Below are 14,940 nucleotides of genomic sequence, written 5' to 3' on the forward strand. Positions count from 1 at the left end.
AATCAGAGAAAGAGAAATCTTTAGAGAGGAAAGTTATATTTAAGGCTGAAGAGAGAGATGATGATGCAGTTTAGGACGAACGTTGGGGAATAAGTTGTTTGGAAGTGTCCAGCAAGAGAAGTTGTGAAAGAGCGTGGATGGGTCACTAATGAAGTGAGCAAAGATAACATTCTAGAAATGTCAGGCTAATCATGTCAAACTAATAAACATAGCTGTGCCATGCTTCCCACAGGCTGGACAAAGTAAAATAAGGCAGGATGGATCCTTCAATTATGTCACATGGATTGTGTGTTTATGTAGAGGAAGAGTGGCCCAAGGTAGGCGAGGAGGATCATGGTAAAGCAAATGCAGGGGATGCAGCAAAGATGGCTGGGGTCGGCTACCCAGCAAATAGTAAAATCCCGTTTTTTTCATCCTATCCACAATAAATATTAATGAGATACCGAAACATATAATAGTAGTCATTTGCAGCATTTGCTTAATTCTGGGACATTTTGGAAACCCAAATGGATTTCAAACGTTTGTGAGAAAAAAAGCAAATCTCTAGTTGCAAGAAAGTGCCCAAAGTAAAAACTTATCATTCCAGATAGCTGCCAATGTTCAGGAAGCCTTCGTTGGCATATAGGTGGCATGATGTGATGACTGCAGTTATCAAAGTCCTTGATGGGATTTTAGAGCTGTAGGACATCAGAAGCCAGGGTGGGGACCAGAAGAGGGTACAATTTATATAAGCCACATCTGCAGGGTTACATTCTACTACTTTATAGGAGTGTGATGGGGTCCCCTCTAATAGAAAACAGGTGTTTTTGTGACCCAACAGTAAGGTACCATCTATCCCCCTGGAGGGACAAGCAGCAACTACTCCGATTAAGAAGTGGAGCTTGTCAGCAGGCCACAAGAGGAAATCTGCTGATTAGGCTGTGTGTGGCAAGTATGCTGAAACTTAAGTTCGTATCAAGATGGAAGGTGCTTAAATCATCTTTGTTTTAGGTCTATTCATTTTGTGAATGCTGAAATAGTAAGTGTAATGGCAGCAGGGGGCATCTGGCAATGTCACAGTATTCACCGTTCGTCTTAATGAGTGGTCCAAGTCAACATTTCTAAGATCTCTTCTGCTAGCCCCTTTGTGATCCTATACGTTCAGTGCTTTCTTTATTTATTTGAGCAAGTGGAGCCCATCGGCACTCATGTTTGGGGACTGGTACTTATTTTTCCACACCAGACATTTACCAAGAGAAGAAAAACATTCAAAGGTGAAAGAAGGAGAAAGAAGAAGATTGAAAACCATCCTAGAGGGAGAAAGCAAGAACCTGCTAGAGTGATATAAAGGAGCAGCAGTGTTTATACCAGAAATGTAAATTAAAACCTCCAAAAAATACATACAGTGCAACAAATGTAGAATTCACAGACTTCCAGAACCTGGGTGTAACTGGGAACATGTAAAAAAATTACAAATGCACTCAAAACGTAGGAATGAGTCTAGAGGATGAAACTCCTGACTTTATTGAAGAATTGATTTCAATTTGAACAAACATCTGGAGCAATCTTCAGCAGGAGCACATTGGCACCAAGAGCATTGATTTGATGGGTCTAATTATAAATGACACAGTATTTTGACACAGTAATAATTGCATGCAACCAATCCGACTCAAATGTTTTCAGATTGCATCAGATGTGATAATGTTCACCTATTCAGAGTTTGGGGGAGTAACATGCAGATTTTGGTGTCTACTGCACCGCAATCAGCATGTCCCAGTGAAAACTGGGTCTTTTCCCCTTGCACCATCAATTACCTGTGAAATTTAATGAATGGAACAATCATTATCACACCTGGTCATTACCGAATGCAGTAAACATCACACCGCTTCCCACTGCGATCCATGTGCAATTAGCATCGCACCACGTGCCTTTGAAATCCATGCGCACACAATGGTTTGTGAATGAATCGCATTTAAGTGGCAACTCATAATGAGGGCCTATGTGTTTTATAAGAATAGTCAAGAATTGTAGGGCAATATTTAAACAATGTTATCCAAGGTTGAGGGCCTTCCCAGGTAGTTATTGACCAGGATGGAGACAGAGGACTCAAAGTGGAGCTGAAGGCTTATCTGAGATGAAATTCACACAGTTGTTTGTGAGATGTTCAGTTTTCCATAGAACTATTTCATTAAAAGAGTACAAAAGCACACCTTATACATTTTTATGATGGTAGGTTGCAAGCTATTTGTACACAGGAGTGAATACGTACATTTAGGAGCACAAAAATGATCGTATAGAACGGGTGACAGCAGATATTTATCACAATATAAATTAATTGTTAGTGGTATCATATTAATTTTAAGAACTGTGGCGAGTCCTAAGCTGGCTTTAACCTGTGAAAACTGCCTATCATCTGCTGAGATTTGATGAACCATGGTTGAGAGAAAGTGTTTTCTTTCATGATCTTCTCATTGGAATTTTGGAAGGTGGTCCAGAACTAAAATGAGGGCACAATTTCTATGAATTCAAAAATATCTTCCTCATGCATGAGAGATAAATGTCTGACATGCTTACTAAACATGTACCCACAACCACAGAAGTCTGTCTGTAAATTCCATATTGTTCTTCTGCAGTTTCGCCACAGAATTCTAATTATCTATAGTGCCAACAGGTAAATCAACGCATTTAAATATTTCAGTTTTGGACATCATGGTTACTTTACTAGAAAGCTATAATAAGGACACATTTTCTATAAATTCCCAAATATCTTAATCATTCTTTGCCGAATTCTTGTCATACTGAGTGAAATATGCTCTTCCAAAATCAGTTTCATCCTGTTAGTTGACTTCCAAGTGTTCCTCTGTAGTTTCACCATGAAGTTTTATTGAGCAATTAGAATGCTAACCTTTTAAACACAAGACAAAAGTGAGGCACTGCTGTAGGCCCTTTCCTGGAATATGAGCTATTGAACTTGCATCATTTCCTATGGAATAGGCTGAAGTAAATGAGTATTAGGGTATTAATGCAGATATGAACACTGCTGATTACCAAAAAATGTAAGTGGAAGTATGGATTTAAAGTCATTTATGGCATTATATATTGTAAATGGGCTAAATAGTTAAAGAGAGAGATCCATATCTAATACCAGCATCACCTTTCAATCTGTAATTACGCAGGCCACCAATCCCGTCGCTTAGTACTACCTACATTTAAAAATAGTAACAAATTAAGCACTGGGTAAGACCCACACATGAAGAAAGAGAATGTGTGTGCCCAGTGACTTCCATAGGAGCGTGGAATATTAAGGAAAGATAGAAAGTAAAACAATATTGGCCTTTATTACTTTATTTGGCTACAGTTGAAAGGGTTTGACTCACCAAGTAGAACTGTGTGCTACAGAAACATAACTAAGCAATCACTATGGGCCTGAATACGAGTTTGGCGGATGGGTTACTCCATCACAAACGTGAGGGTTATCCCATCCACCGTATTACGAATTACAGTATATCAAATGGAACATAATGGAACTGGTAATACGGAGGACAGGATATCCATCACGTTTGTGATGGAATAACCTGTCCGCCAAACTCGCAATCAGGCCTTCCCTGTTGAACAAAGTACTGCAGAACAAAGGTGTTTTCTGTGTCTTAACAACATTGCTTACAATGAAGTTTACAGTTTGTATGTATGTATGTAATGGTACTGTAGTTCTTAGAGAACAAATTCAGCTGGGGGCAGTTGAGCATACATTGGCCACATCTGCCACCTGGCGTAAAAATCTGTTGGACATGGATCGCAAGTGTCTTTAAAGTACTCTATTACCCTACAATTCTTGGCTAGGCCAAGCAAACGTACAAATGAGCTGTTTTCAAATGAGATATTTAAATCCACACTCAAGCATCAGTGAGGGTCCATACTGGAAAACAATTGATGAAATTACAGAACAATTTCATGATTCATTCAAAATATGATCTTGTAACTAGATTGTTGAATTGTTGACAGGATCCTGCGTTATCCCTTGTGAATGTTGTCTCGGCTTTCTCCTCCACCGACTTTCTGCTCCATATGTTTTTGCCTCTCTTGGTTAATGTCTGATGCCGAAAAATAAGTGCAGGCCCCCAAAAATGAGTGCGGGGGCCTACACCAGCCACCACCCGCTCAAATTAAGCACTGGTCTTACCATGGCTCTTTTGATATGAAGTTCTGTAAATCTGTATTGCTATATTTATTTGTTTGTTATTTTTCCAGCAAGTTCATTGCTGACCGTGAGAGCCGAAGAAGTCTGACCAACAGTCACCTGGAAAAAAGGAAATGTGATGAATATGTAAGTATAACTTAAAAGGATTTATTAATCTCATCTCCATCACATCTAAAACTCATATTCTGAGTCACTGGAATCATACAGCAAAATGTAGCATTTTCTGTGGCAATCTTAGTTTGATGTTTCATCATTGCACCATATCATTAATACTGTCTGTGCAAATGTATGTAAGCACAGTTTAACACCTGAATATAGCCATCATCAACTTGAAGGTGGGAAGTTAACCTCTGAAAGGGTCTGGCACTGTTGCCCCACATGTTGAGCATTTTTTAGGTAACTGTTGACGTGGTTGACTTACTCACAAGTTGTTGTGGAAATCTGAAAGTTATGCAGCAGCTGATGGTTTTTATGCCTTAATTCCAGTGGCACTGCCTTCAATGCAAACCCTGTGATAGCAGCTGGACTTTACATTATGACTGTTTGTTAGGTGGCAGTCAGTCGCTTATATTTATCTTTTTTATGTATCACTTACAGTGGCATGTGTGGTTTTTCATTACAATCCATAAAAGTAATCAATAATAATAAATTCCTAATCATAGTAATGCTGCTGTCAGAACGGTGTTGGTTATGAGGATGAGGGTGCCATTTTGTCTGTCTCTGATGTTTGCTTCAAAAAGGCTGATGACAGCCAAGTGCAGAAGCTCACACTTTATTGTGCCATTGTGATTCCTGCTAGGAGACAGCCCTTATGCTACCTTATATGTGAGAGGCAGCACTTTACTCTAAGACTGTGTCTGGAGAGAAGTCTTAGACCGTCACTTGAAAGGAGATCCAATACAAATCTATTCTGAAGTTTGAGGCAGTTTATAAAAGTAGAAACCTAACCACCCCACTTGGTTCCAGAACCTAATTCTTCTGGACCAAGGAAGAAGGTGCTCGAAGGACTGTTGTGTAATCAGGAATGGTGCCTGCCTGGCAGCATGTCTCTCAGAGGTGATTACCTAAAGTCTGCACGTTCTGCTGAAGGAGCCTAGGGCCATATTATCAAGAAAGGGCGATACCTTATCGCCGCTTTTATCGGCAGGAAACTGCTGCTAAAGCGGCGCTTATGGGCTTGATAACATCCCCTTGTAAATTCCCATAGAAGCCCAGGTTCTGGTGTTAACCTGGGCTTCTATTGGAATTCACAAGGGCATATTATCAAGCCCATTATTGCTGCTATAGCGGCAGTTTCCTGCCGATAAAAGTGGAGATAAGGTATCGCCCTTTCTTGATAATATGGCCCCAAGTCTCGTCCTAGAAGCGTATACATCTGCTGAGAGAGAGATAGATTGCATCTGCCGATGTAGGAGGAGAGACTGACCCAGAGGAGGATCATAGTGGGTTTTCCGGTGTGAGGAACACCCAGACAAAGGGGACTGCATTGGAACACAAAACCAGAAACTACTCAAAACAAGAGTAGGTCTCTCTGCCTCTTTACACGGTTAAGCTGGGACCTGCCTCTGGGGCTTTCCATAATTGAGTGTGGCCATATTACTGACAACTCTGTGGCCTGCCCGCTGTGCTGTCACTGCTGATGCCAGAAAAAAGAAGCATTGTTACTGAGTGAAATCCTCAGTCACAAACAAAAGTAATGGCTAAGGAAAGCCGGTCGACCTGGGAGACTACCACTGATGTGAAGCTGTGCCATGACCCGCTCTGCTGTGATCATCCAGCAAAAATGAAGTGTTGCTGAGAGGCCTCAACTGCTGGAGAAGCCATGCCTTGACTCGTGGACCTACCGTGCTGCAATCATCCTTCATCGCAGGTACCAAGGATAAGTTGCCATGAAGACAGAAGGCACAGGCTGCACCGTTCATATCACTCGACAAGTTTGATCATTGGTGCAGGCCTGCCAAGGCTTCAACTGTGATAGGAGCAAAGGACTGGGACACGCTCACACGAATCTTGGGGTAAGATGTTTTCACTGATGTATGCATCTAAACCCGGTGGGGTGAATAGGGACCTCATCTACATCTGTGCCTAAGTAATGTCAAGGTGGCTATAACTACTAGGGCCACTCGGTGGCAAGAGAATACTAGAGCAGGATTGTGCAATGCATTGAAAACACAACCAGGACTAACACCCTGTATTAGATAGCCTAATTGCATTGTGTAGTATTTAGTTCTGTTGTGTGATCAAAGAACTTTCTTTTACAAAAAGACAAACCCTGAGCTCAACATTAATTATTGTATCTGTAAGTTGATTGTAGGGTTCTGAACTGTTGTCCCTCACACTACCTCCATGAGAAGGCTTGGACTGGTTGTCCTCCCTACTGAAGTGTAGTAGGGGTTGTACTTGGCTCTGTTTACTGAGTCATAGTAGGATGGACCCCAGGACACCAGTGACAAACAACCTCAACCACCATGGTTGGGACGCACAGCCACTGTCTGCCCTGTGGTCCCCTGAAAAAGGTCTGACACTAGCAGTCGTGGGTCGGGCTGGGCAAGTAATTGAGGATACAATTCAGTAGAGTAGTAGTGTATGATATACAGCATGAAGAGCCTCATCCCTAAGTGAAAGGTGCACTCAATTCAAATTTTTATTATTATTGTTTTTGTTATTGATGTTGTTGTTTTGTTATTTTTAATACTAATAATAATAACATTAAAGGATTTGACGAAAGATCAATTTCATCCTCCAAAAACTTTCTTTATTTTACTTAACCCTTGTCTTGAAGTAAACAATGGGGCACAGCACAAGTCAGGGGTACACATGGGTGGATTGTGTCTTCCTTGCCAAGAAGTTGGGCCCCACAGAAATATACTGAACTCGTCCTGGTGTAATTTACAGACACATTCAGCAGCACATGCATGTTGTCTTCTTTCATGCCCAGCAGTGGCGGCTCTCCCATTGGGGCGTTCAGGTGTAGCCCCACTGCTTTCTCACAGTGCTTTATGTTTCTGCCTTCTCGCACAGCGAGAAAGCAGAAGGGCCTGATTGGGGGTGGGCGGTCCTGCTCAAGGGCAGGGGGGGAGTGGGTTGCCCACTGTTGTGTATACTGACTGTTTGGTCGGCCCTGGGGGCAACCAAACAGCCAGTATGCACAACAGTGGGCAAGCCACTCCCCCCCCCCTGCCCTCGAGCAGGACCACCCATTCTCCCTTGTTCTCTATGTAGGCTGCTGTGCAGCAGCCTACATAGAAAAAATGGCCCGGGTGGGGCGCGCTCTGCTGCGCCTCACCAATCACAATGCTGCCATTGCAGCGTTGTGATGGGCGGAAGGGAGGGAAGGAGGCTGCCTTCTGGCTGATGACGATGCAGGAATTGAATTCGGAAACGCAGGACGGCGGGAGTCGGAAATCGGACTGTGGACCCATCCAGACAGCGGCGCAGGACGGTAAGTTAAGTTTGATATTATTTTTATATATATTTAATTAAACAAACCTTCCCCATCCCCCACCCCGAGACGACCCCATTTCCACCCCCTCTCCCCCCACCCGCCCGACATGCCGGCCATGACTGCAGTTACCACAAGCAAATACATTTTAATAAATTAGCAGGTGACTCGCAAGATATGAGCTCCATTAAGTTGGGCAATTGAAACCATTTTCGTCTTTATTTCATTTGTTCCTTTTTTCTTCACTGCCCCGCCTCAAGATACTTCAAAGCGCTAAGGTTAAGGTACATAGTAAAATGCTTGTCCGAAAAGCGTGATGAATTGTCTTCAGACAAGTCTGCCTCCGATAGCTACTTTCTTGCATCACTTGAAAGCTTCACTGCTCTGCTGAAATAGAAATCTCCGCTTGTACTTCAGCGTTTCTTCTGACACTGAAGGGTCAAGTTTTTACACTAGGCTTCACTAGTCGTAGCTTACGAGCTCAGCATGCACTGGGACTATGTTTGTGCCACACAGGTGCCACCGTGTGCTTAGCCCCAAGTCAACCTGCCTGAGCTCTGTTGTAATAGAAGATCTGCACCTGGCGCACAACAGTGTGTTCTGCCAGCAGTAATCCACCACTCATGCAGGCAGGCTATGGGACATGCCTTGTGAGGAGAAGGGTTGAAGTGAGGATAGATCATTGTTAAGTGAAAAGCGTATAGCCTGTCGTATTGCTAGTGAATGAGAGCTGTCACATGCCATTGTTAAACCATCAACACTGAGCAGAAATGAGATGGATCAGTATTTGAAACAATATGTGACAATAGCTGAAACATGGACGTGTTTACATTTGCTGTAAAACTAAAAGCTAGAAAGTTACAGTGAAAGATGAATGGTGAGATGCAATTTTGCCTGACATTTTGGTTTAGAGGTGACAAATATAAATCAATTTTAAATAACGTTAGAATTGGCGCTATTCAGCGTCAGTGGAACGGTAAAGGTATGCAAATGACACTGGGGAAAAGTTTATTTTTTGTGTGAGTTACCTTTGTGTTATTTAGGTTGTCAATGATTTATGCAGCAGTGACGTTATCATGTTGAGTTAAGAAATATGAAGAATTGTGATTATGAAAATTATGCTAGGTAATAGAAAAACCGTCTCCAGTTATATTTATAGAAACATAATTTTACTTTACCTCCATATTTATAGGTTCCTAAAGTTATGTTACTGACCATAGGTGAACGAAGAGATTAACTTTCATAGAATTAAAAGACAATGCATGGATTTAAAGCACACCAGTGTAATGATTAATTGGGGAATTTGGAAAACATAGGTATTGTGTTCATACGCTAATGGGTTCATTGTACATCTCTAATATGATACCAAAGTGTAGCATTTTGTAGCGTTTTGTTCCACTGATTTTTATTCTCTGCTTTGTGTGTATTATAGTGCTGAATTCACGTAGCTCTCGACTGTGTTTACTTCCTGGGAGTCCACATTTAGAGCTGTTTTCCTGTGCTTGCCAAACTCCGCTTTGCACGTTTACCCTTATTGTCCTCAGGCTATTATTCTCAGGATTGCACACATTATGGTGTTGTGTCACGTGTTATATTAGACATGTGGCAGTGTTTGTTCCTGGCTGTGGCCCTCTAGTTAATCACTGGAGTCTGTCAGCACCCTTCAATGACTGATAACATGAAGACGTTTAATCTTGCACACTTGTTACAGTTTGGCGTGGCAGTTTACGTCCCACTACTTTAAAAGTACACCAACCGCCACTGATGCCCAGTAACATGCAGGTATTGCAGGGGCTTATCAGATTACTGCTAGGCCAAAGTTAGGGGGGCATCAGGCTTCCTTTTGATTATCCTGGCTGGAAGCTGTCTGCTCCCTTACACCTAGATGCAAATGCAATGGAGGGGAAACAAAGGCAGACAATGTGTTAGCACTTCACCACTGTTTAATAGTGGCATGCTCTAGGCTTTGACCAGTCTCTGTCTATAGGACATATACATACACTGTAAGAATGTTAGATGTGTTGGTCTATCCCATTGTTTACACAAAAAACAATTTAAATACTACTGTTTATTTCTATTTCTTTTAGAGTGCTACTCATCCCAATCCTGGGTGTCAAGCTCTTTACATCAATTGTACACTTTATACATTTACACACATACGATCTATTGTCAATCAATGTACAGGATGCGTTACATAACAAGTGAGGGTTACAATGTGTAGGAGTCACATATCCTCCATAGCTCACTGCTATTTTAGAAGGATTACAATTTATTAACCGCAAGTAGCAAAAGGATCTGTATGTTAAAAGCAGTAACCCATCCGTCATCTGCGTGTCACTTGATTTGCTTTGCAGGAGACATATCAACACTCTATGCTACTTTGATTCAAAACTGGGACTCAACACAGATCTGTCAAGAAAGTGCAATAACTTCCAGAGTTATCTTGCCATTATTTTTATCCCCTGAGATTTACTGGGCAAACAAAGATCTATGTAGCAGTGCCCTAACCCCATAAGATATTTTAAAATGCAGAATTTGCAACCAATTAAGCAGAACAGATTTACTGCCATAATTTTTCTTGTTGCCAATTTCTTTATGGCAGAGTTAAAACAAATTATTGGATAAGATGACCCCAGATTTTTCTTCGGGTTGTGTCACTGTTTTTGCATCAGCTCCAACACAAACTCTCACTTGTTAAATACTGTAACGTGCTCAAATGAACCCATGCTAGACCTGCTAAGCATATCTGTGAGGTTTTAGGATCTGATGTCACTTCTTGTGATGCCACTTTGTGTAAAGTCATGGGATGTGATGCCATGTGTGATGTCACACCTTGTGATGTCATTCCCTGTGATGTCACACAACATGATGTCATTTGCATACTGCCTAACATGGTTAGTCCCGTCACTTCTTTTTTCGTGACTTGTGTCCTGGAAAAGGGCACCGACCCAGATTTCAATGGCCCCTTATCCGACAAGGTGCTTCATTCAGGAAAGCATAATCTCTACCTAGCTGTAGAATAGGGCATTTTGTCATCTGAACTGTGCCCACAGTGGTCATACATTGTCGAGGTCTCAGCTCTGAGGGCCTAAGACTGCCTCAAGCTGCCGCCTTCCCCTCTCTGATGTCTTGAGACCCCAGTGAGAGACATGATCTTCCAGTGGGCCCCCGTGACTTCTGCAGGGAGCTCCACACTGTGCAACTCTCCTTCCATGGTCTGAAGACTCTTTGCTATGTGCAGCTCCTCAAAAAGGGGACAAAAGCAAGCATCTTATGACTTAATACCATTCCGGCTGAGGGTACAAGGCTTGGTACTCCAGGGCTCTGGAAGAAAAGTGCCTTTGCAGTGTTTCTGTCCCCAGGAAAGGGTGAATCAGGACTACATAAGACTTTTGGGATGACTGACTTTGAAATATGCCCCCATGGATAGCATAGCACTGCGAATGAAACCACCAATACTGGGCGCTTAGAGAGCTCGGCCAGATATTTACATTCCCACAAATGTTTGACACTCCGAAGAGGCAGCACAAGGTGGTAGGAAACTTTTTTACCAATGAAGAGGTAATATTTATCTTTCTCCATTGTATGGGGTGGGGAATCTGAGAGACACCACGAGCAGTGCTAAGCAGGGTGAGACCTGCCATTGAGAAGCAATTCTTCCTCCCAGCAAAAAAGCTGTCAAGAAGCTCTAAACAGTTTATATGCAGAACTGATCGTCTCGCGGACACAATTAGTCCCCCAACCAGATGTGCTTGCATCTGACTCTAAAAGATCTGGGGCAGAATTTCAAATTGTTCTCCCATTACATACATTCTAACCATCAAAGGACTTCTTCCTTGTCTTGAGATCTAACAGAATTAGATACGAATAACTTTGTTGAAGTGTCAGATTTTTAGTCTAGCCCTGTAATGGAGAGGTCCTTAGAAAACTGATTGGAGTTTTGACAAGAAGAAACCTACAAATTTTCTAGAGGAGCGTTCTTACTCCTCCCCCGCTACTTTCCTGGTCTCTCACATCTTCTTGCTTCTTCTCACATCTTCTTCCCACCCTTCCTAGCCCTGCCCATTGAACCCCTTCACTCTTCCCCCCTTCTCAGGGCCTACTTAATGGCACACACTGCATGACCATGCAGCCAAAGGCATGCCAAATGCAAGCTTTTCAGTGCTTGTCCTGACTGTCCGCATATGGATCATGCCCAGCGCCACAAATCCTGGTAGGATCACCCTCCACCATTACTCAGAAGCCACCCTTCACGTGCCCATCCACCTGCTTCTGCCACACTGCACCTCTCAGCATAGTAGGACCTTTCTCCTGCTTCCACTGCTGATTCACCTGCAGCAGCATGCCCTCACACCCACCCCATTCTCTCTTTCTCCCGCCACCCACTCACAAACTCACCTCATCAAATACCACACCAGACCCTCAGCAAATACTCATGTGGATGATCCTCAACACACACTGGCTCAAAAAACACAGGATCGAAATCTGGGACCTCCTCAGCAGTTGCGCAGTGGACCTCCTTTTCCTGACAGAAATGTGGATGAACCACGCCTCCCTTCAGGATTTAAGATCACATGCCAAGGAATAGGACACTTTACCCTGCACTCTTCTTCCATAATTTGCCATTACTCCGCATTTTTTACTCCGCAAAATCTTTTACAAAACAGGGTTTTACAAATCAATCCATTACAACGCATTCCCCATTACAAAGCAATTTACTATTCTAACTAAACCAGGCATTACTTTGGGGGAAGCGCTGTAATGGTTTGTGGTGTAAAGCCCTGAGCTCTAAAAGATTTTGCAGAGTAAAAAATGCAGGATAATGGCATGTGTTGTAACGCTTGTGTTGTAAAGGATGTTTACACATACCAAGACCACCTTCACAAACCCGGGGGGCTCACCGTCCATAAGCAAGACACCCTCAATTGCTCTACTTTCACAGACCTGGACACCCCCTCTTCATAGAGCACATGCACTTCAGCCTACAAACTAACAACAGGCCTAGGCCCACCCTTAAGGGACCTCGAGCATACAGACCACCCCAAACATGAAGCAAATTCAGCAATGTCATTGCTGACTTCATCGTCCCTTCCCCATCAACTCCAAGGATTTCCTTCTTCTCAGCGATTTCAGTTTCTACTTAGAAGTCCCCTCCAACCACTGCTCCACTGAACTCGAGGACCTGTACAACGTAGGATTTTCCAAGCTCATCATGGACCCCAGACACAGTGCAGTACACATTAAAGACACAATTTTCGCCTCCGGCAACAATATCAGCCACTGTTCCGCCTCACCACTCACATGGACCGACCACTCCATCACCACTTCAAAATCTCCATGCCACTAGCCAAAACTCCCATCAGCACCAACGTACTTAGCCAGGGCTGGAACAGAACAACCCAACTGCCCTGACGCTTTTGCACCCAACAAGACTCATAAACACCGAAGATCCAACAAACAGGCCTCCTAGTACACAAAGGAATTCCGAGACTCCAAAAGGTACAACAACCAGCTGGAAAGGAAACAGAGAGCCAACCATGATATCGAAACCAGACCAACCTACAAAGCTGCTCTCAGACACTACCACTGACTTCTGAGAGACACCAAGAGAAGATCCCTCATTGACTGAAGCTCCAGCAAAAGCAGAGAGATCTTTGCCATTATCAAGGAAGATTCCACCCCAGAAGCCTCAGCCAACTCCAATACCCCCTCACATGACCTCTGCGAAAGCCTCTCCAACTTTGTCCACAGCAAAATCGAAAAGATCTACAATAACTTCAACAAACAACCAAGGACATCAAACGCAACCTGCCGGCCTCCCACATGGACACACATCTAACCAACTGGAGAACACTCACAGAGGAAGATACCGCTTCAATCATGAAAACCATTTACTCTGGGGCTCCCACAGACCCCTGTCCACAATTTATCTACAACGCAGGAGGGCCTCTAATCAGCATATTCCTGACTCACATCATCAACTCCATCCTTTTTGCAGCTTTACCCGAGGAATGGAAACATGCTGCTGTGTCAGCCCTCCTCAAGAAAACATCAGCAGACCCCCAAAAAGATGAGAAAATCTGCCCCTTCTCCCTACTACCATACCGATCCAAAGTTATAGAGAAGGCAATTAACCATAAGCTCAACAGCCACTGAAGCTTAACAGTTTTCTTGGCCACACCCAATCTGGCTTTCAAAGCAACCTTAGCAAAATCATTAGAGGCGCTGGATGATGCATTCGGGGGCAACATGAAAAAGAGCATTACAAGCCTTCTGAGTATGGTAGACTGGACAATCAGAGGACACAAATTTTTAGTGTGTTAGGGTTAATTTTTCCAAGAATTTTAAAAATCAGAAAACAAGTTGAAACAGTTCACTCAATTGTATAGTGAAAGACAAAATGGAATCCTAAATTACGTACTTTTGTAACTGGGATGGGCGGGAGTCCCAGGTACAGTAGCTAAAGGTTGAGAGAGACCAGATCAGGAGATCTCTGTGAAGGGATGAGCATGATTCCAGTTTTGCCTACATTGACTTTGAGGGAATTCCGAGACGTCTATTCAGTGTGTCATGCAGTGTTTAAATTTGAATGTACCTCGAGAAGCTGAATCGGTTAAAAAGAATAGAATTTAGGTATATCTGTGAAGCTGAGAGGGGTGAAACCAACAGACGGGATCAGTTGAGTCAGTGGATGCACAAAGATGTTTAAGAGTGTGGGGTTAAAGAAAGATCGCCTAAGGGTCTCCCTGAGATACTGGCTTGAATTAGATTGAAATGGGAGGACAGTGACCACCTAAGAGCGATTTAAGCGGTAGGATTTTATCTAAGCAAGGGCCCAGTCTCGTACCCCCACCCCCCCCCCCCCCACTTACCGGAGATGGCTCAACAGTTAGCAATGTTTCACAGTGTCAAATACTGCCAAGAGATCTAACAGCATCCAGAAGGCTCTTAGCCTCCAAAAACTGCAATATTTGGCAGTTTGTTTCCCTGTCTAAGAGATTAACTGAGAACAGTAAAAGAGAAAAAGGTAAACACTTTTGATGTAGGAGAGGTCAACATTAGGTTTCTTAAATAGTCGGATGATTAATGCGGTTTTCCATATATGAGGCACGTGGTCTGAGTAAACAGAAGCATCGCATAGATGAAGAGGAATAGAAGTTAAAGGGCTAGGCAATGTCTGAAAGATTCTGTGGGACATGTTTCAAAAGGAGAGCAAGATTAAATCAGAAGAGTTGGATAATCTTACCTAAGAATAGATGTCAAAGAGATGAATTTAGGAGCAGGTGGAGATAAGGGAGGAATGTGATATCCAAATCCGAAT

General features: G+C 43.0%; 1 protein-coding gene across 1 annotated transcript in view; it reads left to right on the plus strand.

Moving 5' to 3' along the window:
• Positions 1 to 14,940, plus strand: part of SLC38A1 (solute carrier family 38 member 1) — a 421,899-nt gene that overhangs the window by 116,147 nt on the left and 290,812 nt on the right. The window contains exon 3 of the mRNA XM_086919085.1: positions 4,228 to 4,303. Coding sequence (XP_086775211.1) covers positions 4,228 to 4,303 — 76 coding nt within the window. The remainder of the gene's footprint in view (positions 1 to 4,227; positions 4,304 to 14,940) is intronic.

Source organism: Lissotriton vulgaris, chromosome 1_1 (genome assembly GCF_964263255.1).
Source record: "Lissotriton vulgaris chromosome 1_1, aLisVul1.2, whole genome shotgun sequence".
In the NCBI taxonomy this organism is placed as follows: domain Eukaryota; kingdom Metazoa; phylum Chordata; class Amphibia; order Caudata; family Salamandridae; genus Lissotriton; species Lissotriton vulgaris.